This window comes from Protopterus annectens, chromosome 6.part0 (genome assembly GCF_019279795.1).
Source record: "Protopterus annectens isolate FY-2018-M chromosome 6.part0, PAN1.0, whole genome shotgun sequence".
Taxonomy (NCBI): Eukaryota; Metazoa; Chordata; order Ceratodontiformes; family Protopteridae; genus Protopterus; species Protopterus annectens.
In genome coordinates this window covers 1,319,857,766-1,319,882,875 of record NC_056737.1, presented here as the reverse complement: position 1 = coordinate 1,319,882,875, position 25,110 = coordinate 1,319,857,766, and the positions used below count along the sequence as shown (strand labels likewise).

Sequence of the window (25,110 nt, the reverse complement as noted above, 5' to 3'; positions counted from 1 at the left end):
GATAGGTGGATGGGGGACTGTTGGTTTGTCCCAGGAATTACTCCCATGTCACTATTAGACAGAGGCACAGTAAACTAAACCTTAAAAAGGGCACAGTATACTCAAATCAAGGGGTGGCGTAAGCCATACAGAATCGGGCTAGGCTTATAATTGCCCCAGGGCAGATAGCCTAGTATGAACCTATGAACCTATAATACAGACTACCTACAGAAATATATTTAAAAAAAATGAGACCTCATTTTCAATTTTGCAACACTAGTTAATAATTAATTAACACAAGGAAATAATGAGTAGTACAAAAATGCAGTAATAACAGTAATGCCCCAAGGAGACTGGGATAAAACACTACCAGCGTCATGCAGACCAGTTATTATACTTAATTATGGCAAATTCTATTGAGGGCAGCAAAAAGATTACAGAAAGTATTGCCCTCATTGATAAGCTAAATCTGGTTTGTGAGCTGGAAGGATTACTTTTGGTAATACAGTTACAATGACCTCTATCATTGGGAATTAAAGAAGTCAGATAAAGAGCCATCATTTCTTTATGTTGATGTTTAAATCCATTTGATCATGTCATTTTGGAGAATTTAATGATGATTTATAAAAATGTGTGTTTATTGATTGAGACAACACATTTTTAAGCATTATAATCAGATGACTGGTTAGTTTGGTTGATGAATGCAAATGAGGATTGTGGATAAGATATGTGGACAGGATATATGGACAGGATATTAGAAGAACTGAAAATTTCTGGAAACGTTCTCTGGGTATAAAATATCATACCATTTGTTTAAGTTTTATACCGTTTCCCTTTAACTCTCTTGTCTCTTATTGTCTCTCCACACCTTTCTGGCAAAATGTTTAATAAGGCTGTCAATAAATAAATAATATTTGAAAATGGACATGTAGTTCATTACGTACACTTATCCTTCGCTAGGATCTTAGCAGATAAATATGATGCATTTTAACTTATAATTACCTGTTCCAACAGCTGGGAAAGAAATTGTTTTAATACCCTTTTTCTCACATTCCTGAAGAACCTTTTCTGCAGATTTGATCATTCCTGCTGCATTTGTAGGGCCAACCATATGAACTATGAACTTGCACTTAAGATTTCCACTTCCTGTGATGACCACTTCATTATCTGGTAAAGATGAAAACATTACTGAATGAAAATGAGATTGATGAAACAGTACTTAATATTTGTACAACAGTTTCGAAAAATGCCAGAAAACATTCTATATTACCATTAATAAGTAAATGTATAAAAACCAACATGCTGTTCATACTGTAGGTGAATGAAAAGGTACAATTGGGTTGGGGTACAGGCAGTTATACACATACCTTGGTACACAGCAGTCTAGAATGTATTTCTGCCTCATGCCTTCAGTGTCAAGGACAGCATTTACCCTCCCAAAATCAACATACCCCATATCATAATGCCTATATAAAATACAATCCAAAGTAAAAAAACAAAACAAAAAAACAATCACAGCACATTAGTGATGACGGTCAAATAAATGATGAAAAATGTAAGATATGCTACACAGATCATTTGGTGTGGTTATAAACCTCCAGAAATATATTGGCTTCATTCTAAAACTGTTACATTTCCATGCCAGCTGTTAGAAGCAAAATTAACACAACAGGTGTAAGTTATATAACACCACACCATGCATATTCTAAGGGAAAAAGTGCTTCAAGCAAATGTCTTTAGTATGTGGAATTGCTCTAATCAAGACATAACCAACATAAAGGAGTGTGTTAATATACACAGAACACCCTCTCCAGCATAAAACATATAAATACAAATCAAAAGCAAAAGCAAAGAAATGTTCCTACAAACGAGCAGCGTTCCTGTTAATACTTCAAAGCACAAAGTCCAATCCACCATAAGCAGGAACAATAAGGCAGCACATAAAAGTATACCAAATAACGTTGAATGAAAGTATACCACGATGTATAAACTAAAATCTTCCAGACCACAGCAGTAAAATAGAACGTTCTTTATTCCACACAGTTAGCGCTTTCACCCAGTAGGCTTCATCAGACTGTATCATCATAAGAATAAATCACAGTCCTTTTATATAGTTATTAATTAAGGTCTTCATTACTTCAATCAACATACTCATGCATTTAAAGACACATTACATACATATATAAAAAATATATAAAAACCAGCACTAGTATCGAAATATAGCACACAATAAAAATTCTGTCTGAACTATTTTGCTTATCTAATCCTCCTCATTTTTAGGATAGGATGTAAACTCACTTTATCATTCAAGCCAGGTGGATAATCTGCTCTACAGCGTATGATCCACCTTAGCTCAGTTTCCAATGTATAATTTTCCAAGTCTCCCCCTCTTAAGCTGTTGTTAATTTGTTGTATTACGCAAAATGAAAAGGTATGTGTGGCACCTGCAACCTTATAGTGTTTGGCCAGTGCATTATGTTCCTGACCTGTCCGCGTCTGATACACATGTTCCCTTATCCGTTCCCTTAACTGTCTATTCGTTTTCCCTATATAAAACGCAGGGCATGTGACACATTGAGCAAGATATATCACATTGGTGCTCCTGCAAGTAGTTCTTGTTGAAAAGGAAAACTCTCTCCCAGTGACTGGTTGCTTAAAAACCTCCATAACATTGATATAGCAGCACTGATTGCACTGTTGGCAGGGAACTGTATTGTGTGTCCATCTAACACCTCTCTCCACTGCCCCATGACAAAGTATCCTCTTCAAATTTTTCTTATTTTTATACTTAAACTTAGGCCTCTCTCCTACTAAAGACCTGATCTCTTCATCTGCACCCAATACATCCCAATGTTTCTCTATAACTTTCTTAATGTTATAAACATCACTTGTAAAATAAATTGGTATACTTATTTGGTTTTTCATGTCTCTTCTAACTATAACACTACCTTCATCTTCACCTAGTGCCTCAATTTTTGAAAAATATGGACAAGCTTTCGTCTCTCTTAATGGATAAATACTGGAGATTGCTTCATCTATCTCCACCCTATTATACGACCTCTCCAAGAGTCTCCTATTCAACCCTGTCAACTCCCTTCTGAATCCCTCATCTGTGGGATTCAACCTAGAAGCTCTCAGTTTGACTTTTCACCACATTTTCAAAAACATATTTAGGGTGCATACTAGTCCTGTGAAGTAGTGTATTTCTATAGCACGGTTTCCTATGCACAGAGGTGTTCACCATTCCATTTGATAGCCTCATAATATCCACGTCTAAAAAAGAAACATAGTCCCTAGAGTACTTAATAGTAAAATTCAAGAACTCTGTTGAATTATTCATAAAGGATTCCAACTCTCTTAACTGGTTTTCATTCCCTCTCCATACCAGAAAGAGGTCATCCACAAATCTTTTATAAAAGTGGATATGTTGTTTGAATATAGTACTGGGAAATAACACTTCCCTCTCCCATTCCGCCATAACAATGTTGGCGTAGCTATTGGCACAACTAGTGCCCATAGCTACGCCATCATTCTGTATGTATATATTATCATTAAAAATGAATACATTGTTCTCTAGAATGGTCTCTAGTAAAAGGGCTATCAGTTCAACTAAACTTGAACTCATAGAAGTTTGTTCATTTAGATAATTCTGTACACTAATAACACCTCTTTCATTGGGTATAACTGTGAATAAACTAGTGACGTCAAATGTAACCAAAAAATATTCTTCTTTCTCATCTAAAGAAGTGATATATTCATAGAGATCCAATAGAAATTGTTTGCTGTCTTTCAGTATACAATGATTGGCTTCTACCACTGGCCTAAGATGGTATTCCACAAACAGTGAAAAAGGTTCGGTCAACCAACCTTGTTCTGAGACTATAGGTCTCATGGGAGGATTCTCTAAGTCTTTATGTATTTTTGGGAGGCCCTTCAGTATAGGTATCAATGGATTCTCAACTTTAAAATATTTCTTCAAATTTCTATCTATTATACCACTTGTGTATAAGTCATCGAGCATATCATATACTCAAAACACTTTTGTCATAACCTCATCAATTCCAAGTCTGCTATAAAAAATACTATCTTTCAACATATTATGCATACTATTAAAATACTGGTCACAGTCCATCACAACAATTGGCCCTCCTTTGTCTGCAGGAGTAATAATAATATTGTGATCATTTTTTATTTCGTACATCGCTTGTCTTTGTACTGATGTTAAATTATTCCTTCTCCTATTCTTTTTCATGTTCCCATTATTATATTGTGAGTGAAAGTCATTCTCAACTAACCTTGAAAATGTTTCTAATTCAGGGTGCAATATTGGAACATATGTGCTCACAGGTTTAAAAATACCTTTCATATTTTGTTGTTCTGAATTCCCATAATCCAGTTTCAATTGTACATTTCTTATAACCATTTTTACATCTATTATAGAATCTGTAATATCACTTAATTGACACAGTATAAAGGTAAGCCCCTTACTGAGCACTTGTTCTTCATGTACACTTAAATTCCTATTGGATATATTAATTACTATTGATTCCCCTTCTTTCCCCATATTTTCTTCAAGGTGGGGCCATCCTGATTGATGTCTCCCATTTTCCGCTTCTGTCGACCCCTGCTCATGGAGCGATTTCTCCCTTTGAACTGGGGTGACTGTATGGGGAAAGGGGTATCACGCAAAATATAACTCCCTGTTGTCTCTTTAATACAACCAGTGTTAAAGTTCTTATTCTTAACAACTGGTTCCCCCTTCTTTCCACTATCAAGTGCTTGGTTAACTGTCACATCACCTGTATTCATACATTGATTACTAACATTACTAACTCTTTCATTAATAATCAACGGATACAGATTCCTATTGTTAATATCATTACTATTCACGGTTACTTGCTCTGTGGGTGTATTAGCATCACTAACTAACACATCTTCATTTACTATCACTCTATTAACATCAGCAGTCAAAGTTTTATCAACAGTCCTATTATTAGTCCCATTGTCAGTATTTCTCGGCCAAGTAAAGACCTGACCACATTTAAAATCTAATGTGTCCCTTTCAATTTTGCTTTTCTTTTGGTCAAGCAAACATTTTTCATAAAGACAAACATTGTCCATGAGTTTATCCATGCCCACCACTGCTTTCGGGGTAGTATACTTTAAAATAATAGACTCATGTAACTCAGTCACTTTTGCTCTCAAAGCTTCTTCTTCTGGTTTGTGAAAGTCAATCAATAGCTTCATGTAATTGAAGCTCAGCTCCATATTTAAATTTTGCCACTTTAATAATAACTCAGGAAAGTGATTACCTGTGGTGGGCATTTTTAACACTCTGAGTCCACGTGGAATAATACGTTTCTTCAGGCATGCCTCGAAGTGGTGCCTCTGCAGCTGTAGCCTTTTTAGTCTCAAAAGATCAATCTCCAACTTGTTTAGGTCCTCCGCTAACGCGTTATCACATTCGGATCCACGCTTCTCTTCTGGTTCATAAAATAATAAAATGTTCTCTTCTCCGGTCACACAATCATGGAACCTTCCCAGCTTCCAGTCGCTGAGTTCCCTTACGTCAGGCGTATACGCCAATTCGATCTTGTCACCTCCTGTGCAAGCCATGCCCTCGCTTAGGAACAAAATAACGATAATAATCAAAAGCAAAGAAATGTTCCTACAAATGAGCAGCGTTCCTGTTAATACTTCAAAGCACAAAGTCCAATCCACCATAAGCAGGAACAATAAGGCAGCACATAAAAGTATACCAAATAACGTTGAATGAAAGTATACCACGATGTATAAACTAAAATCTTTCAGACCACAGCAGTAAAATAGAACGTTCTTTATTCCACACAGTTAGCGCTTTCACCCAGTAGGCTTCATCAGACTGTATCATCATAAGAATAAATCACAGTCCTTTTATATAGTTATTAATTAAGGTCTTCATTACTTCAATCAACATACTCATGCATTTAAAGACACATTACATACATATATAAAAAATATATAAAAACCAGCACTAGTATCGAAATATAGCACACAATAAAAATTCTGTCTGAACTATTTTGCTTGCCTAATCCTCCTCCTTTTTTGGGGTAAACTCACTTTATCATTCAAGCCAGGTGGATAATCTGCTCTACAGCGTATGATCCACCTTAGCTCAGTTTCCAATGTATAATTTGTATAATTATAACAATCAACACAGCACATTAGTGCTGACGGTCAAATAAATGATGAAAAATGTAAGATATGCTACACAGATCATTTGGTGTGGTTATAAACCTCCAGAAATATATTGGCTTCATTCTAAAACTGTTACATTTCCATGCCAGCTGTTAGAAGCAAAATTTACACAACAGGTGTAAGTTATATAACACCACACCATGCATATTCTAAGGGAAAAAGTGCTTCAAGCAAATGTCTTTAGTATGTGGAATTGCTCTAATCAAGACATAACCAACATAAAGGAGTGTGTTAATATACACAGAACACCCTCTCCAGCATAAAACATATAAATACAAATGATTAGAGAATAGGCAAACCGTACATCGGCACCCTGACTGGGGAATGAACAGTTCCTACCAGGGTGTTACTGTATAGGTAATGCCCACTGAAAAATGAGTCTTACTTCATGAAAGCCTATTAAGGTGCCATGAAACTAGACATTAAGAAACCTACCAGTCACCATTATTTTACCCTCATGAAGCACAGCTTTTGCTGTTTAGCAAAAGCAAAACTGAAATAAATAGTGAATGTTTAAAAAAAATGAAAAGTGTCAGTGTGTGTTTATATCTGTCTGCGTGAGTGTCTGCCTGCATGGAAGTGAGAGGGAGATTAATCAAACCATTATTTTATGCTTTCTAACCAGTATTTCTGCTGTTTAGCAAGTGTAAAATAAAAGTTACTGATTATTTAAAAAAATAGAAAATAGTGTGCATATGTCTGAGTGAATGGGTGTGTGGCTTATATGATAGCAGAAGTGGGTGGTGGTGCATGACAGAGTGAGAGATCAAGCAGCGGCAGTAGCAGTTAAGAGATATGTATATCTCTTGACCTGTTAACTCACTACACCTGGATAAAGTCTAAAATAATGAGGGGGATGCTCGAAAATAGGGACAGATTTTAAAAACTGCTTTTATAAATAAAAAGTTGACAGAATAACAAGATTTTTTAGAATGCATTTTCTGAAGGAAAGAAAATGTGAAACTCAAATGAATGTCATTATTTAGTGACTTCAACCCCCGATGATTTGACAGCAAATCACAAATTTTATGAAGAACAGACCCAAAATAAAAATTAGGTAATCATCCACTCTGGACATTCTTTGAAAATCTGGACAGCCGAGAGGTATGGAGGTAAGAAACCTTTAATGCCTGGCATTATTACATTTAATCATGTATTTTTAAAGCTACACTGCTTTTAAATGTTTGTATATATATATATGTGTGTGTGTGTGTGTGTGTGTGTGTGTGTGTGTGTGTGTGTGAGAGAGAGAGAGAGTGTGTGCAGACATTAAATAATAACCAAACCTATATTTTAGGTGTAAACTGCTTATTCCAACACTATTTACATATACTACACCAAGACTGGAGCATTAGGTGGAGGAATTAGCTTACATCAAAAATATTTAAAAAAAAAATTTTTTTTAAGCAAACAGATACAAAACAATTTGACAGATACCCCATTTTCTAAGTGCAATAATACCCTCCAAGGTGTGCGTTACTGTGTAAATAGTGCCCTTCTGGTGGTGGATAGGCCCACCACCTGCAGTATCATGACTCAGAACAACCCTGGGTATGCATTATTTACACAATAACACACCCTGTTTGGTATTACTGCATGCATAAAAGTTTTAGAACAGAATAGATAAGTAATTACATGAAAAATGTACCCCCCCAATTAGGCTTCTTCTGCCCATCTGCTTAAAAGCATGGTAGTAGTAGAACTTTCTAAATAAAAAAAAAAAATATATATATACAAATTCTCCCCACTGATACTTTTTAATTATTCACTTAATTAAATCAGTAAAAAAAATAATCCCAGTTATATTTAGGTTTGCAACTCTCTGTAGATTTAACAGCAGTACAATCCACAAGTAGGAAAGGCAGTTCCAAACAAACAGTTATCTATGCATTTATTTGCATTTCAAAATCAGCTAGATCAAACTGAAGTTATGGGAGACCTGAGGTAGTCCATACATTATATTAGCTAAGAAAACTTACTTCAGGGTACCCCATAGGTAATTCTGCTGTGCCGTAGGATCATTTATATGCATCTCAACTACCACCAGTTTGGGGAGCTCTGACCCACCTTCAGTGTCACAGGTGAAGGACAGCACTCCATTCCAATGCAAGTACCTTTTGTAGAGACAGATTGCAGCCTTTAATGTTCCTAGCAAAGGCAAGTGTGCTACCTGCAGACTTCTTTTTGTAGAGTTAAGCGTACAAAGTCATCTGACTGCTCTTGCAGTGTTTTTCTGCTATGCCACTCACTACTAGTCCTTTCCCAGTATAACCTGTGATTCACATTATGTGTGTGCAGGTGTAAGTCAGGTCAGAAGGTTTTGGTAAGCAGAAACTGCACAGCAGGAGTAACATTGCTCTACTGCATGTTTAATGATGCAAGGAAACATTCCTCTTAGCCAGTCTGTACACAGAAAATTTAAGATGCATTATTACAAGTAAGCAATGTGTTGACAGTCTGCTTTAAGTGCGATAATGAGCATAAATGCAGAGATTACCTCATATAACAAAATGTTAGCATCCACAAATTTCTAAAAGTGAGCAAGATTTTTTATATTACTGTAACACAGTGCAAAACCTGGAAAACTGCAATTTAAATGAGTGCAGCCACTATTTTTTTTACAGAAACACTTGCACATTTTTAAACGCATTATGCTGCCTTTTTATTTAATTAATTTTTATTACGAAGGAGAAAGATTAACAGCCTTGTTTATTAAAATTACTGTTTAACTTCACCAATTTCCTTTTGACTCTCTAGATGTGACTTATTTGAGATGACTGTACTTGAAATGTCAAATGTAAGATGCTCTTGTGGTGTACGGCACTATAGGAATTACTGCTCTTCAGAGATAAAGGTGGGCAGTGACAGGTTGGAAACTTATTAGGAGACACTACGAGTTAGTAGTTTGCCTTTAACTCGCTGTTTTATTTATTTTATTAAAGTTAATGCTTACACTTTTGCAGCCTGGTCACTACAGTGGTCATTTTCCTATATATATATATATATATATATATATATATATATATATATATATATATATATATATATATATAAATATATAAATACACACATACATACACAGACACAGACACACACACACACTTCAAAGTATTCCTATATGGATTCCCTTCTTTCACTCTGAAGAAATGGGATAGAAACATTTTTAAATTTTTATGGTCCCCAGCCACACTAAGGGATGCTTGAGCAATCCATTACTCACCAGAGAGCTCAGGAGGCATAAGATTCCCTAGTTTACTTCTAGCATACCAAGCCACTCTGCTTAGGTATTTTAGGGACTTGTACCTCTTGGAACCATCTGCATCCCAAACAGAATTAATGGCAGATCACATAGATTCATCTTTGTGACTCATTGTTTGAACATACACAGAATACATAATTATAACCAGGTATTAGTCTTCTTATATGCACTAGCTGTGGGTCACTACAGATCCAATAATGGTATAAGCACTTTGAAATATTACATATTTTATCATAAAATGCACAGATTTATTTTAAGGCTTACAATCTCAGTTGTATAGCAATATTTCTTCCTTTGGAATGCATCCAAAGGTCAGGATTATGCAATACTTTTTTTCTCACTGTCCTTACAGTAAAAGGAGGGACTTTTTTTATGCTTCAACTATGCTCAAGAACATCCCTTAAATCTCAAGCAGAAATTCTACAGGAGCACACCATCCCTCAGCATCATTCTCTTTTCTGTTTTCATGTTAAACCTTTCCTGCTCTCCCATTTGGATACAGCTCAATGAAATGAGGTTAACAGCACTTCAATATTTCAGCATTTTTTAACCTGATGGTGAAGAGCCGTGTCCAAAAGGTAGGGATATACAAGATGTATGCCTCACTTATTGCTTTGAAATTTAATACAACAGATTTTAAAGAACGGATTAATAGGGAGAGGGCAGCAGTTCCCTCTAGTACATATCTTGTCACTTTCATGAAATCCCAGTTTGCAATCACCTCATCTTTAAAGTGGGGAGACTCTGCTTGGAAATGTTTCAGACGGTTTATGATCCTGACCTTATAGTGGCTGTAACAGATGAAGCCAATCCCCATTGTTGGTGATGCCCAGACAATAAGAATGTCCCACCACTGTGGGATCATATCATATGGGGATGTACTAAACAAAGATTTTGGAGGGAGGGGTTGGGTCCAAATTTCCAAGGTATATCATATGTACAGGAGACGCATAAACAAGATATGGTGATGAACAGGTTTCCTATTAAGCCCTCAAATACAAGGACTTTAATTATCATATTAAGTAGCAAAGAAAGCTGTTACTCATCATTGGAAGAGTCCAATCCCCCCACTGATCAGTGAATGTTGGTAAATACTTAAACTATATAGAGAGCTGGAGCACAAGTAGCTAAAAGAAAACCTTTCTCACTCTCCATTTGGTCCCTCTGCAGACAGATCCTTAATTCTGCCATCTGAAAAGGCCTTTAATCATTTCCCCTTTCCTTTTGACCTCTGCCTCAGTTTTTCCTGGCAGCAGATCCCATGCTTACATGCTTGCTGGAAATAACTAGACTGCCCCACCTCCCCTCTCCCACGTGAACTTTAATGCTTATTCTCATTTTTTTATTTCACTTTAGCCCTTTTTTTTTAAATCTTGTAATCTAATTTAGTAGGTTGCAATGATGTATTTTTCCAGTCACATACAGCAGTGCTATCAAACATGGGTGTGGATACATTGTTTAATGTTGTAATAAATTATACATTTCTTGGTTCTTTATCAAATCTTTGTTTAGCATTACTTTCAACAGAATATGGTTATTTATCCATTAAGTGGTTCTACTGTCTTTCCATGCAATCAACATTCAATTCAACTATAAAGAATTAGGTCCAGAATATTATGAGAGTCTTGAAGCATTCAAACATTAATTGTTATATTTTGTCTATGTCTGAAAATTTATAAATAAAGTTACTCGAAAAAAGAAAAGCTATTCTACTTTAAAGCAGATTTAGTTGATTAAATAGGTTATTCATTTGTTTTATTGTAAGCACACAACTGGCAACAGGTGACTCACTTGTGAGCAAATAACCCACAAAATTGACTTCGGTCGTACTGATGTTCTGTTTGTCTGGAATGTAATTTCTAATGTAGTTAAATTTTTTGAAACTTTTAAAAATTTAAGTGATTCAAACATAAGGTAACAGTGCTGTGTTTCATATCTGCATTACGTATTGCTTACACTTAAACACAATTGGTTGGTTAGAAACATTATTTTATGTTGGTAGAATGCAAAGTTATTTTGCTTTTAAAAGTACGTATTGCTGCAATAGTCTGCTACCAGATTCAAGTCAACCAATATTTCAGATAGCACACTATTCCTCATTTGCTAAGGGAAAAAACTGCAACTTAAAATCAATTACTTTAAATAGTTCTATGGTTCCAGCTGACATATAAGAAATAGAAACTACAGGCATAATTCCTATGTTTTCCTAGTAACACTATCAACATGAAAATTATTCTTCCATAAGCTATCAATAACTATTTTAACTTAAATAAGTACTTATCCTTTCCGTTGCCATTTAATAATTACATTTACACATAAAGACACCCTTAGGGACTGCACATGAAATGAAACAGTAGTTCTGCTCAAATACCCATCCATAAATGTAATGTCAGGTCTACTTGACTACCTGTTTTTTCATAAGTGGCAGTTTCACATAAACAGAAATGTACATCGCAAAACTCTAACATAGTTCCAGTTTGCTACTGCATTATTGTGAGGATATATATTCTTTAAGTTCAACAAAACAAAGTGAATATTAAAGCAATGCACTTAAATATGCAAACAGGTACAGCTTTGAGCATGCTTAGTTGAGGTTTTGTACATACACAGGCAAGTTCAACCAGACTGGCCTTCCTCATTTTACAAGCATGTAAGGTCACTCATTTGAGTTTTCTATCCTAATACTTAGCAGCTTTCTGCACACAGGGAAGAACAAACCAGTGACTAACATCATTTAACTTGTTTTTGGCAAGCTGTAAATTATGGCACACTATACAGTTTTAATAACTATTATATAATTTTCCTGCAAATTTTAGCAATACCATCTGCCTTTATTCATAACAACCCATAGCAACATTTAATAAGCATATAAGCAAAACAGTAATCCACTGAAACATGTGGTTATACAAATTAGGTCTCGGTTTAAAAATGTAACTAATAAAACTATGAACATATAATTGGATTACACAGTAAATGAGACCCACCAATGGTTATTAAAATAAATGGATACAAAATAAAATATAGTTGACCATTTCTTATAAACAAAGTAAACTTCAATAAATACTTGTTTATTAACATCGGCTGCTTTGCTAAGTGGGTACAACTGTGATGTATACCGTACCAGCAATTATTACTGATAACTTGTAAGTAAATGACTAGATGCTGCTCTGTTTAAGACTTGACTGCATTAAAGAAACTTCTTCAAAATTTGTTATGCTTATTAATTATGCATGGTGTAATCAAATTTCTATGTAGTTTGACAGAACCACAATTATAAATTATTCACTTTGCTCTCCTATCACGTGTAAAGTCACTCATTGAAATAGAAGGGTTTTTACCACTTGAGGAAACAACTCTATATCAACAAAAAAATAAATAAATTTCTTTACTAACAGAATCTAATCAAGTACTTTCTTTCCTTGAACTGCATAGTAGTTTACTATTTGCCTAGGATCATTTATTCCATGTGCCACGCATGAAACAGTTTACAGATGTAGGGGCTCAACTTATAATCAAATGTCATCAAGACTTTTTAGAAAAGTCCCCACTGTTTCTAACTACTGGACAAAACACTACAACAAAATATGTGGCACTAATACTATGCAGTCATCAATGTATAAATCTTTAAGTGGTTTCCAGCTCTGAAATTGTAATTTTTTAGCCTTTTGTGCTGATTTCTATTCCTTTCAGCTTTCTGGCTTAAAAACGCATGTGTCTGCACATTTTTCACATCGTGCAGCACTGCGAGGCTACAGTTAAACTATTCCAGGTGCCATAAAGTCTGCTCTTCAAATTTTCCCTTAAAACTAGCTGGTTTCTCAGTAGTAGCACTAAAATCTGAACACCTGTGACTAGCACTTGCACTAGAACCTGCTGGAAAGCACTAGGAAGCCTGAAACAGATACAAGCATTCAGATCTCCTTGTCAATAAGGAGAAATTAATCATAGGCACTAAACAGTCTATAATTGCAAAGTACCTTGCAAAGGTAAGGGAAAACAGCTCTTAAACTTTACAAAAAAGCACCTAAACAGGCATGTCCATGGGTCAGCTTCCAGTGATTTCTCCAGTCCACCTGGTGGATCTGGGCATACTGGGGCAATGCTGCAACTGCCTCATGTACACAGACAATCCTCTCCTCCTACCACCCAACACTACAACCTGCGAGAGATGCACTTACATAGCCAAACTGGAAGCAAAGCTCTCTCCGGCCAAGATTGTGCTAGACAGTCAAGAGGAGAAGGTTAACACCTGCATCACATCTCAAGCAACTCATAGCCCTTCAAATCCCACACTATCAACACCCACACATAGCAACACTAAACCCACATATGTGGAGGCCCTTAACATTAACCTGACCAAGCATTAAGGACCTCCGAAGCCGAAACGCAAACAAACACCAGTCACAACCAAAGTGTCACAGCTCACAACACCAGTGTGCCACCCAACAACAGCCCCTAAGGCAAGACAATGTACCCAACACTTTAGTTAGTTATAGGCAACTCTATAGTCAGGCACACTGATGTCCCACTCACCAGACTGAACAAGGAGAAAATTACAGTCAGCTGCCTGTCGGGTGCCACATAACGTATGCACTCAAGTCACTCCATAGCAAGTACAAATACAACTCTGTCATTGCCCATGCTGGAGTGAATGACTTGAAATGTACCTCCCTGGACTACATGAAGAGAGACATGGAAGAGCTCTTGGATCATGTGACCCAGGCAGGTATGACCCTAGCCCTGAGGAGCATCCTGCCTTCGCCCAGAATGATAACACAGTACAAAGCCAAAATGATTGACTTCAACAATTGGCTAAGCTTCTGGTGTCATTCAAAGGGGATCCAGTATTTGTCTGCCTGGGAAGACATGATCGACCAACCATGATGCTTTGCCAGAGATGGTCTGCACCTGTCACCCCTGGGATTCAGGTTACTGGCTAAAGCTCTTGCCATCCCTATAGTGCCTTTTTAGGCAAGGTTCAAAGGATAAAACCACCACCATAACAGATAGAAGCATGCAAAATCTGAAGGTAATGCTACTCATGCTAGAAGTCTAAACCTCAAAATGCACTCTCTCGAGGCACTCCTAAAAATGGAGAACATCGATATCTGTGCAGTAACTGAGACCAAGTTCAAGGCTCCAGAGACCACCCCTGCAATACCAGGTTACAATTCTTGCCATACTTTAGGCCACAAAACCAGGACCGAAACACTAAAGGTGGAGGAGTGTCCATATTCACCAAGGATATTCACACCTCCAGGCTAGTTGCCCAACAGAATGCATCTGAAATTCTCCAGGTGCAACTAACACTAGGTAAGACTACAATCCAAATTGTAGCTTGCTACAGATCCCCCACCATGCCCCAAGATTCTCACTACACCTTTCTAAACATACTAGAAAATATTAAGATACAACCAAACACCCTAATACTGGGTGATTTCAACTACCCTGCCATTAACTGGGAAAACTACTCGGGTACAAACTCCTTTTCCCAACGGTTCTTGGAATTCATACATTCCAATACCCTGGATCAACTAATCCATTGTCCCACCAGGGGCTCCAATATCCTAGACATGGTCATTACCAACATGGGAGATATATGCTCCACACCAGTGGTCACCCTCTCATTGGTCAGGTCTGACCATAAGCAAATCACCCTTTACATCCACATCCCACCCCCAACCCCTCAGTAAGGAAACCTCCTTAAAAAACTTCTCCAAAGCCACCTGAAGTCAGAAGTGACAAACTTTACAACACCCATGCAGACAGGATCTGGAAGTTCGACTGCAGAATCCTACGCTAAGGCACTGTATGAGCACATCGACCTGTGCATGAATCGTGCCATCCCAAATAGAATCAAGATGTTCTTCTCCAAAAAAAGGAAGCCAATCTGGTGGTCACCTGCTATAAACAAACTATACAACAGAATGAAGAAACTGTTGCAAAAAAGCTGTTGCAAAAAAGAGGAAAATCTCAGGATGCAAAAAACTCTCTCACCAGCCTCAATAAGAAGCTGAGATCCCTCATAAAATCCTCAAAAGCTAGTTACGAAAATAAAATTGCCAAAGATTCCAAAGACAACCACAAGGCATTCTATAGTTATGTCAAGAATCTAAATGGCAATGCTCAGATCTGCTCTGAGTTACAACAGAATGGCATTAAATATACTGATCCCAAGGATATTGCCAATATCCTGGCAGATCGATTTAGTGCCAACTTCACCCCCTTTCACCCCCTAAAGGGCTCATCTCAATACCAAAAGATTGCCAAATTCTGATAATCATGGCCACACAGGTAGAAACCGCACTCTCCAAAGCTAAGAATACAGCATCCATGGGACCAGATGACATCCCAGGCTGTGTATACATGAACTACAAAAGGAACTGGCACCTCACCTAAGTGTCATGTTTAATCATAGCCTCACCTCAGGCTTCGTGCCCACTGAGTGGCGCACAGCTACAGTTATCCCGCTCCACAAGGGAGGATACACCTTGGATCCTGGGAACTAGCATCCAATCAGTCTGACCAGCCTGATCTGCAAGGGCATGGAACGCATTATCATGGTACTTATAAACAAAGACATTTGCAACCTTCAAACACTGGACCCCACCCAGTTTGGGTTTGAGAAGGGCCGATCTTGTCTCCTGAATCTGATTGACTTCTTCGAATCAGTCTCTAGAGCTGTGGATGAGGGTAAGGTGACCCACACAGCCTATCTGGACCTCGCCAAGACCTTCGACACCATCCCCCACTCTGGAATCATAGATAAACTTACTAAGCTGGGTATAAATCCCTACGTCACTCGATGGGTTGCCAACTGGCTTACTGACAGAACCTAGACTGTAAAAGTAGCCGACTCCAAATCCAACTCCAGACAAGTGGAGTACCTCAGGGTTCAGTCCTGGGACCACTCTTGTTTGGCATCTACTTCTCTGAAGTACAGGCCAACACTAAGGGACTCTGGCTAACAAAGTTTGCAGATGACTGCAAACTGGGAGCCATTATTAAATCCCCAAATTATGTGGATATTCTACAAAAGGGCCTTACAGAAACAGATGCCTGGTGCCAGAGCCATGGGCTCAAGCTTAATGCCAAGAAATATAGTTATTCCCTTTGGAAAAAAACATGTACCCATGAATTACCACATAGGTGGCAGGACACTAAACAGTGAAAGTGTGATGACAGACTTAGGGACACAGGTGGACACTGGTCTCACTTTCGATAACCACATCACCACAACAGTCAGGAAATCCTTCTATGTGGCACACCTCATCACTAAATGCTTTTCATCCAGAAAAAAGGAGGTCATTATCCCACTGTACTCATCCCTCATTAGACCCATTATAGAGTATAATGCCCCGTTTGGTATGTACCTCAAGACATCTGCAACAGCTGGAAAGGCCACAGAAATACCTCACTAAAAGAATCACAGGCCTAAAGCAGATGCCATATGCTGACCATCTAAAAAAACTCCAGCTATACTCTGTGGCATATTGTCGACTCAGAGGCAATCTCTGCTTAACATACAAGGCCATGTCAAACCCTGAGCTGTTGGACATGCTCCACTTAAAGAAATCCCAATCCCTCAGAGCCACACGCTCCAGGGATCTAAACCTTGTCATCACAATGAACAAAATATGCTGGAGGGATAGGTTCCTGACCCAGAGACTCCCCATACTCTGGAATAGACTGCCCATACATGTCAAGCAGAGCGCCTCATTGGCCCTCTTCAAAAGGAACCTTGATGATTGGATGTGAGATAGGAAATTCACCCCGGGGATCATGTCAGTCGCCCTGCTAGACAGGGGCCCAGAGAAGTAAATACTGTGGGAAGAAATATCCAGGGAATTGTTATGGCTAGGCTTGCATAGGCCCTTGGGCCAATAGCCTAGTACCAACCTATGAACCTGCAAGTAATCATAACATTAGAAGGGAGGCTTTACTGGTTATTTTCAATGCAGACAGTAGCACTATGATAAACTGAATATGACTTGTGTTCAGATATACAAGTATACATTTATTCAATTAAGTTAGAAATTTGCTGCATGTTAATTAAATTAATGCAAACAAGGGCATTTGGATATATCAACAGAATTGTAATATAACAATTTAACACCACTATAAAACATTTATGCACTTTTTATGAAAATACAAGACTGGGTTAGGACAAACTAAACACTAACTCCTCTCCTTATATAAGGGAAGGGGTAAATTTGCAACTGACCATACACAAAACCCGCACGCACCCACTGACCCACCGCACAACACCCGCATGCACCCACCGCACAACGCACCCACACACAGCGTGCACGCGCGCACACACACACAGCGCGCGCGCACACACACAGCGCACGCACACACACAGCGCACGCACACACACAGCGCACACACACACACAGCGCACACTAAATCCATGTAAACTCCTGCCTCACTTATTTACAGACTTGATTTCATACAACAGTTGTGTTTATTCAAAATTCATGTCTGAAATGAAGTTAAAAAAATATCTGCAGAGAATTTTAATTTACTGTTGATGGTAATCAGCAAATATGAATTTATTAGAAATGTATTGAAACAGTTAATACCCTTTTAATTGATAGATGTGGTCAACTATATGAAAAGCATTATCCTATTTCTTCACCTTATCAGTCTATTTTTTATATAGATATCACAAATCAATAAACCACAATAACTCTCTAAAATTTTAGAAATATGTTGAGTACACAATTTAAATATCTTTTGACAAGGCATAGATGCCTTCAAGATATTGGATATAGTAAATATAAATATATATATGTACGTGTGTGTGGTTAACAATCAAAATGTCGAGTGGAGATGTTAGCAGATGGACAATTGAAACACAGATGTTATCATCTGTGTTGCTGACCTAGTTCAAAATACGTATTAGTGAATGCTACTGTGCATTTGCTGATATGAAGTTGACATTGCACAGAGATCACAGTACAGTGCAGTCTGGAATATTCATCCCTTTCTTCACTATAGTGCGATGTCAGAGTTGGAATATATATAGTAAAGCAGGGGGCTTGCCCCCTGCAATATTATAATGCACAGTATAGGGGTCTGACATAAGTGTGCTCCTATAAGGATGTCATGTGCTGTGTTCGACAACAATGTTGAATCTGCTGAATTTGTTTATATATATATATACATATATATATATATATATCTATATATATATATATATATATATATATATATATATATATATATATATATACACACACACACACACACACACACACAAACACACACTACGTTCTATGTGTAAAACTGTCATTCCTAAAAAAATCATCAACCACTTTAAGGTACAATACAAAATCTTTCTAAATAATTATGTATTAATATCAGATTTTCAAGAATAATTTATTAATAATAATTCAAGACAAGAACGCCACTTGCCAGCTTACTGACACTTGTACAATAATGGGTCATTAATGTTCAAAAATGTGCACACTGATATGACAGCCCAGTCAGCATGCACATTGTAAATTGAACATCTGTCAATACAAACAAGTCAGGCCATTAAGTATTGCAAAGTGGCTGGATATTCCATTGGGATGCCCTTGACATCTCCAACCTAAATTTATTTAATGCGGGACAGAGCAGAATGAGAAAAAATAGGAACATTCTGCAGAACAGTCAGTATAACTGACCATACTGCCAGTAACTATACCTCTCAACTGTTTAGAAATTTCTAGAACATCTCTGATATTCCTCATTGTTGCCCTCCCCCTCATATACCTTCCTTCCTAGTATACTTACTGTATACGTGCTACAGTACAACTCTAATTTCTCTGTCATGAGAGTTCCCTTGGTAACCATATGTTTTTTTACTACTTCATATACTGCTGATATTCTCTTTGTCCGTTTTACATTTCTGGCTGACTTTTTTGTCTGATTATTATGTAAATGTGGAGCTTTTCTTCCCGGTCCTCTGCTGTAAATGGACCTGGTCCAGTCGGACTATCCCGGTAAACAAATGTAAAATAGATAAAATATAACCTTTGATTTTCTGCTAAATCACTGAGGATTTCTGTCAATAATGCCAGCCATTAAGCTTTTACTCCTGACCTTCTACACAAAGTGGAGTGCATGAATTTCACTCCTGTAAGTTGTAACTGTTATAAGAAATGGCTACAACTGCCTTATCCTCATCTACATAAAGCACAGACAACAAATAAATGCTGGGCATATGTACTATTTAAACAAACAGCTACAGCTGCCCTGTCCTCATCTCTGCAAAGTGAAAAAAAAAACGAAGGACAGCTGTAACTAAACAAAATAGTTAAAGCTACTCAGTCCCTTCTCCACAAACAAGAGAAAACTTATTAATTAAAAAGTTTGGAATTTCGGCTTTTCACCCTCTAATCTGAAGTAAAAAAGAAGGTGTAGAAAAAAAATCATACAATATTACACAAAAAAATACTAAATGCTGCAACATGCAGTCAAAAAATAAAAAAAGCAGAACATACAGTAACAAACTGAAAGCAGGAATTGCTTGCTAAATGCCAGTCAGAATCGCTTTTTTAAATAAAGTGACTCCCACTGACTGCAGTTTAGCAAGTCATTTTTACTTTTATTTCTATTTATATACTGTACAAGTCATCAGCTTGTATACGCTGAATGCATGTACAGTATATGTGCCTTACATGTCCCTTTACCAAGGGTGCCATTATTTAGAGGTAAGAAATAATTTTCTTAAATAATGCCATTGTATAATATCAATAACTCACTAGTCCTCTTTTCAACTTTAAATCTGCATATTTTGTAATTATGATACTTTCATCACCCTCCAATAGGTATTCTGCAAATACTGAAAGCTATTCAAACTTTTTTAAAAGGTTTCAAATTGTTTGCTGGATTTATGCAAATCAGTTATGTTCCTTTTTCTGATGATTTACTTGTTCTCGGTACACTAGACTTAAGAGGGAATCAAAACTAAACCTAAACTGACATATCAAGGATTACTATTTTCACAACATGTTGTTCACTTATATCAAAATACATCTTAAAACAAATGCATTCTAGTGAATCATACTTAAGAAGATGACCAGTTATAAATTCCAACATTATTTAAACTAGATATAACCATAATAAAATGTATTTGCAAATTATTTCATACTATGTGCCATTACAGATAGACAAAATAATGTTTTCAAATTAAAATTCATTTTGTGTACTAAATCTGTTAGAATTTCTTAATCAAACCTGAATGCCTCAAAACAGTCTGTTGGTCTAAACATACCAGATCTGGCCATCTACTATTTAGTGATTAGACTAAACAGATCTGCGGTGGTGGTGTCGCCTCACAGTAAGACGCTGTCCGGTTCGATTCTCAGCTAGAGCGTCTTCTGCGTGGAGACATGCGTGAATGGGCATACCTTCATTTAAGGTTGTGCATCAGGACTGGTAACTCTGCACATAAAAATCAATTACCAATCATTAGCGGACCGGAGTTCTGCTGTGGCGACCCCTAATTGGGAAAAGCCGAAAGGCACAAACAAACTAAACATATTACTAAAATCTATTATGAATAGGTTACAGAAAGTTGGATGATTATTTCAATGGACTCAAATAATGTAAAACAAAAGTTCTTTTATTATACAGGTATAATCTTTCCTAGCTGTCCCCTTTCTAGGCTGAGCAGTCTCTTGCTGATTTTAGAAATCCATAACTTAGTCTCATTATTTCAAAAGCTGACAGAAATCACTAGACCTTAACAACATATTTATGTCCTCTCAACCAGTACACTGCAACACCAATACATTTCTAGAGGAAATGACCGACTTGCCATAATTTATTTTATTACACCAAAACATGGTTTGGAACTTTGTCTGTACAAATTTGAATTCTATCATGGAAAGATATGAAGCAGTGTTATCCTTCCCCATGATGTTCTCAGCAACTGTCAACATAGTATGGACAACAATAAAGTCCAAAATGCAAAGATGTTTCCAACTGTTACGGGAAGTAGATGGTATAAACTCGTAAAGAAAATCAAATACAGTAAAAGATGATTTCTACCCTTACTGGATACCTTATGACATATCCTTATAAAACAAATTGATTTGGTAAAATATATGAAATTAATTAGATTAATTCCACTAAAATACACATTATATATACCCTAGACACATAATTCTTTATTTGCTTTTTGCTTACCAAGAAAGTCCACTGGGCCAACAATACCCATTTTCAGTGTAGGCCCCAGGAGAAAAGCTCCACGGAACAAAAAATTAACAGTTAAAATTATACAGCTGAGATTACAAAGAAATTATACAGCAATTACAAGGAGTAAGTATATACAAATTGTTAAGAAAAACCTGAAAACTATATTTTCAGCAATAGTACAATCCTAAACCAGCAGCATAAAGTAAGTATCTACATAGCTTATTGTGTCTATAAACTCTATGTACAGTAGTACTGTCTTAAACAAAGGTAATGACAAGAAATAGTGAGTCCCACATATTCTTGGAGGGCTTGGTGCAAAATACACTTCCAGCATGAGGAAAGGTGATTATGTAGGGAAGTTTTGAAATGGGAGGGATTTTGAATTGTTCTAATGGACAGAGGTAAAGCATTCCAGTTCTTGGTTACTGAAAATGAATAAAGAAGCTGGCCAGGTGGACGGTTAGGTTTGTGAACCTGTAAGAGCTTTTAATCCTGTGAACTAATGGGCCAGTTTGGGAGGTAGTAGTTGAATGTTGAGCTCAGGCAGTACACTCTTGGGCTTTGAAGAATATTTTATGAGATGTGCTTAGTTGCAAGTAGGAGAGGTAGTTCTAACCGTTTAAGTGATTTGAGAGCAGTGCAGTGGTGGGTGGAGTATTTGGAGTTGGTTGCGAATTTGGTGATTTTATTGCAGCATGTCTCTAGTAAGAGTTTAGAGGAGCATTGGATATTAGTAAGCAGAGGGGCACCATATAGGATAGAGGGTAATAGGCTTGTTATAGCTACGGTTATTCTTGTAGATGGGCTTAGAAGTGATTATGTCTAAAGGGTTCCAAGTTTAAAAAGTGTTTTGTGATTTTTGTGTTGTACATGAAGGTCTAATTTCATGTGTTCGTCAGCAGAGACTCCAAGGAGCTTTGTGTGGCTAATGACTTCAATTAATGATTTATTAAGAGAAAAGATTGTGAACTTTGTCTTATTTAAGGTGTTTTTTGGGGGGAGAAAAGAAGGCTTTGGGATTTTTTTGTGTTCACGGCTAGATGGTTGTTGTGCATTCAAGATTCAGTGAAGGAGAAAGCCTTTTGAGTTAGAATAAGTAAGTTAAAGACAAGAGTTGGCAGAGGAGATGGTTGTAGACTCATCTGCATACTGATGTCAGATTAAAAGTTGTTTATGAATATGCTAAATAGGATTGGTCCAAGTACGGAACCTTGAGGAACACCAGTGGTGGTGTTGGGGAAAGGAAAGATGGAGTTTTGCCATCTAACAGCCTGTTGTCTTTCATTTAAATAACTAGAGAACCAGTTTAGAGTATGGGGGGAGACACCAATCAGAGAGTTTGATGATAAGTAGAGGGTGATAAACAATGTCAAAGGCTTTAGATAGGTCAAGGAAGAGGGCAGAGAGAATTTTACCAGTGTCATTGGCTCTGTTTACAGTATCCATAAAGGTGACAAGGGCAGTTGTAGTACCATGGCCAGGCCTGAAGCCATGTTGTGAGGGTATGAGTATATTTGGTTATCTAGAAGGCAGAGGAGAAGTTGAGTATTGATGCATTTTTCTAAGATTTTGTAGACTGCAGAAGGAATTGCTAGGGGTAAGGGATACTGTCAGCAGCAATTTTTAGGTATTCTGAGGGTAGATTATTGCAGGGATTGGAACAGGGTTTTAGTTTAAGCAGTAGTCATTTTATGGTTGAGGTTGGCGTTGGTTTTAGGGTAAAGGTAGAAGAGGTGTGGGTATTGGGTTCTTGGGAGAGATGGGTGTTAGCAGGGGAGGGGGAGTGAGTGGGTGAGCCAAGTGTGTATGTGTGGCAAAGTGCAGTAGTTTGAGAGAATTTTGCTGTGATGTCAGCCATGGAGTTGATAAAGAAGGTATTGAAAATGGAGGAAATTTCTTCATGACATTTGTCAGGGTGAGGGCAGGTTTTTTTTTTTTTGCCTGGGTGAAGTAATATTTTTTTATGAGTTCTGCTGGTGGTTACACTGAAGTTTTAGGCAATGTTCTTTTTCATCTTTGTGACTAGTTTTTTTTTTTTGCATGGTTGTGAAGTCCTTGAATTTTAGTAGGTCTGGGATGGGATGTTTCTGTGTGCTTGCCATAAGTTCCATATTTTGTCTCTGGCATCTATGAGAAGTCGAGTACATTTCGATAGCCAAGGGAATGATTACTTTTGACTCTCTACACGTAATGGTGCTAGGCTATTTAGAGTATTCATAAAGGTGGTGTAAGTAAATCAACAGCGTCATCCACAGGGAGCGTTTTTAGTCAATGCCAATCAGTTAATTTTAGAATATTGTAGAAGGTGATGGGGTTGAATGAAGTCAAGCTCCTTGTTTGTTTATAATGATGCTGACTTTGAGCAGAGGGGGAAGCTTGGTTAATAAAGGCAGGGAGATGATCACGAGTATTTGGGAGCATTCCGGCTGAAGATATTTTGTTGGGGTTTGTGACCAGAATGCAGTCTAAGATGAAACCGTTATCATTCCTTTTGTTAGGTTTGGTGGGGGATTTTATGGAGCTGGGTGAAGGTGTGGATGTTTGGAGTAGAGTTCTAGTCACTTGATATTTACATCTTCTAGTATGACAGTCACATTTTCAACATGGTGGAAATCCAGGCTAGGATGTCTTTCAATATCGCAGTGTTGTTTCCAGGGGTATAATACAAATGCAATCTCATTCTATCAAAACGTTTCGCATTTCCCTTGGTATGTGATCCATATGGCAGTAAACTATGTAGATTCTGTAGAGTTTTTACATGTATGCTGAGACTGACCTAAAGTTCATTTACTCTGGATATCATTACAAGAAGTTAAAAATCAGGTAGTCTAGGAATAGTCTCTTCCTGGAAACTACTACTATTACATATTTTCCAAAGAAACTAGACAATACTCTTACATATCTTTTTTATGATGGTAAAATTCTATATTGCAACTTACAAGATAAACCGCCAATGAATGGCTTTACAAAAATGTTAACATTTAAAAATAAATCTCGAAATTATGCTCGCAGTTGAGAAGTAATTTATTGGATAATCTCATCACACTAAGGTACAACTGAAACCAGGGCCTTTTCATTAAAATACCAATTACAATACTTACAAGGCAGCATTGTCTTTTCTACTGCACATGCACAATAAGTTTTAACAGTTATACTGTCACAATGTCAAAGGGCAATCTCATAATACAATCATTTCATTGGTCACAAAATTAAGGATATATTAAGCTGTTTATGTAAAGGTTAATTTATAAGAAGATGTTTATTAATCTTTACTATGAAGCAAATTTTGCATAATGTTTGTGTTTTATCCCACCATATTATAAAATGATCTTAAAAATGTTACATTTAACAAATGCCAAGTCAGAGTTGTAACAAAAGGAGAGAGATAATAACAGGCAACAGTTAACAAAAAGCTAGATCAGTAAAGTAAACTTCAAAGGCCC

The 25,110-nt window shown here is 37.1% G+C and overlaps 1 protein-coding gene across 1 annotated transcript in view; it reads right to left on the bottom strand.

The window, feature by feature from the left end:
- Positions 1 to 25,110, bottom strand: part of LOC122804788 (protein mono-ADP-ribosyltransferase PARP14-like) — a gene marked incomplete in the record, with an annotated part of 1,493,437 nt that overhangs the window by 851,148 nt on the left and 617,179 nt on the right. Inside the window, 1 exon segment of the mRNA XM_044074882.1 lies at positions 982 to 1,146. Within this exon segment, the coding sequence (XP_043930817.1) occupies positions 982 to 1,146 (165 nt within the window).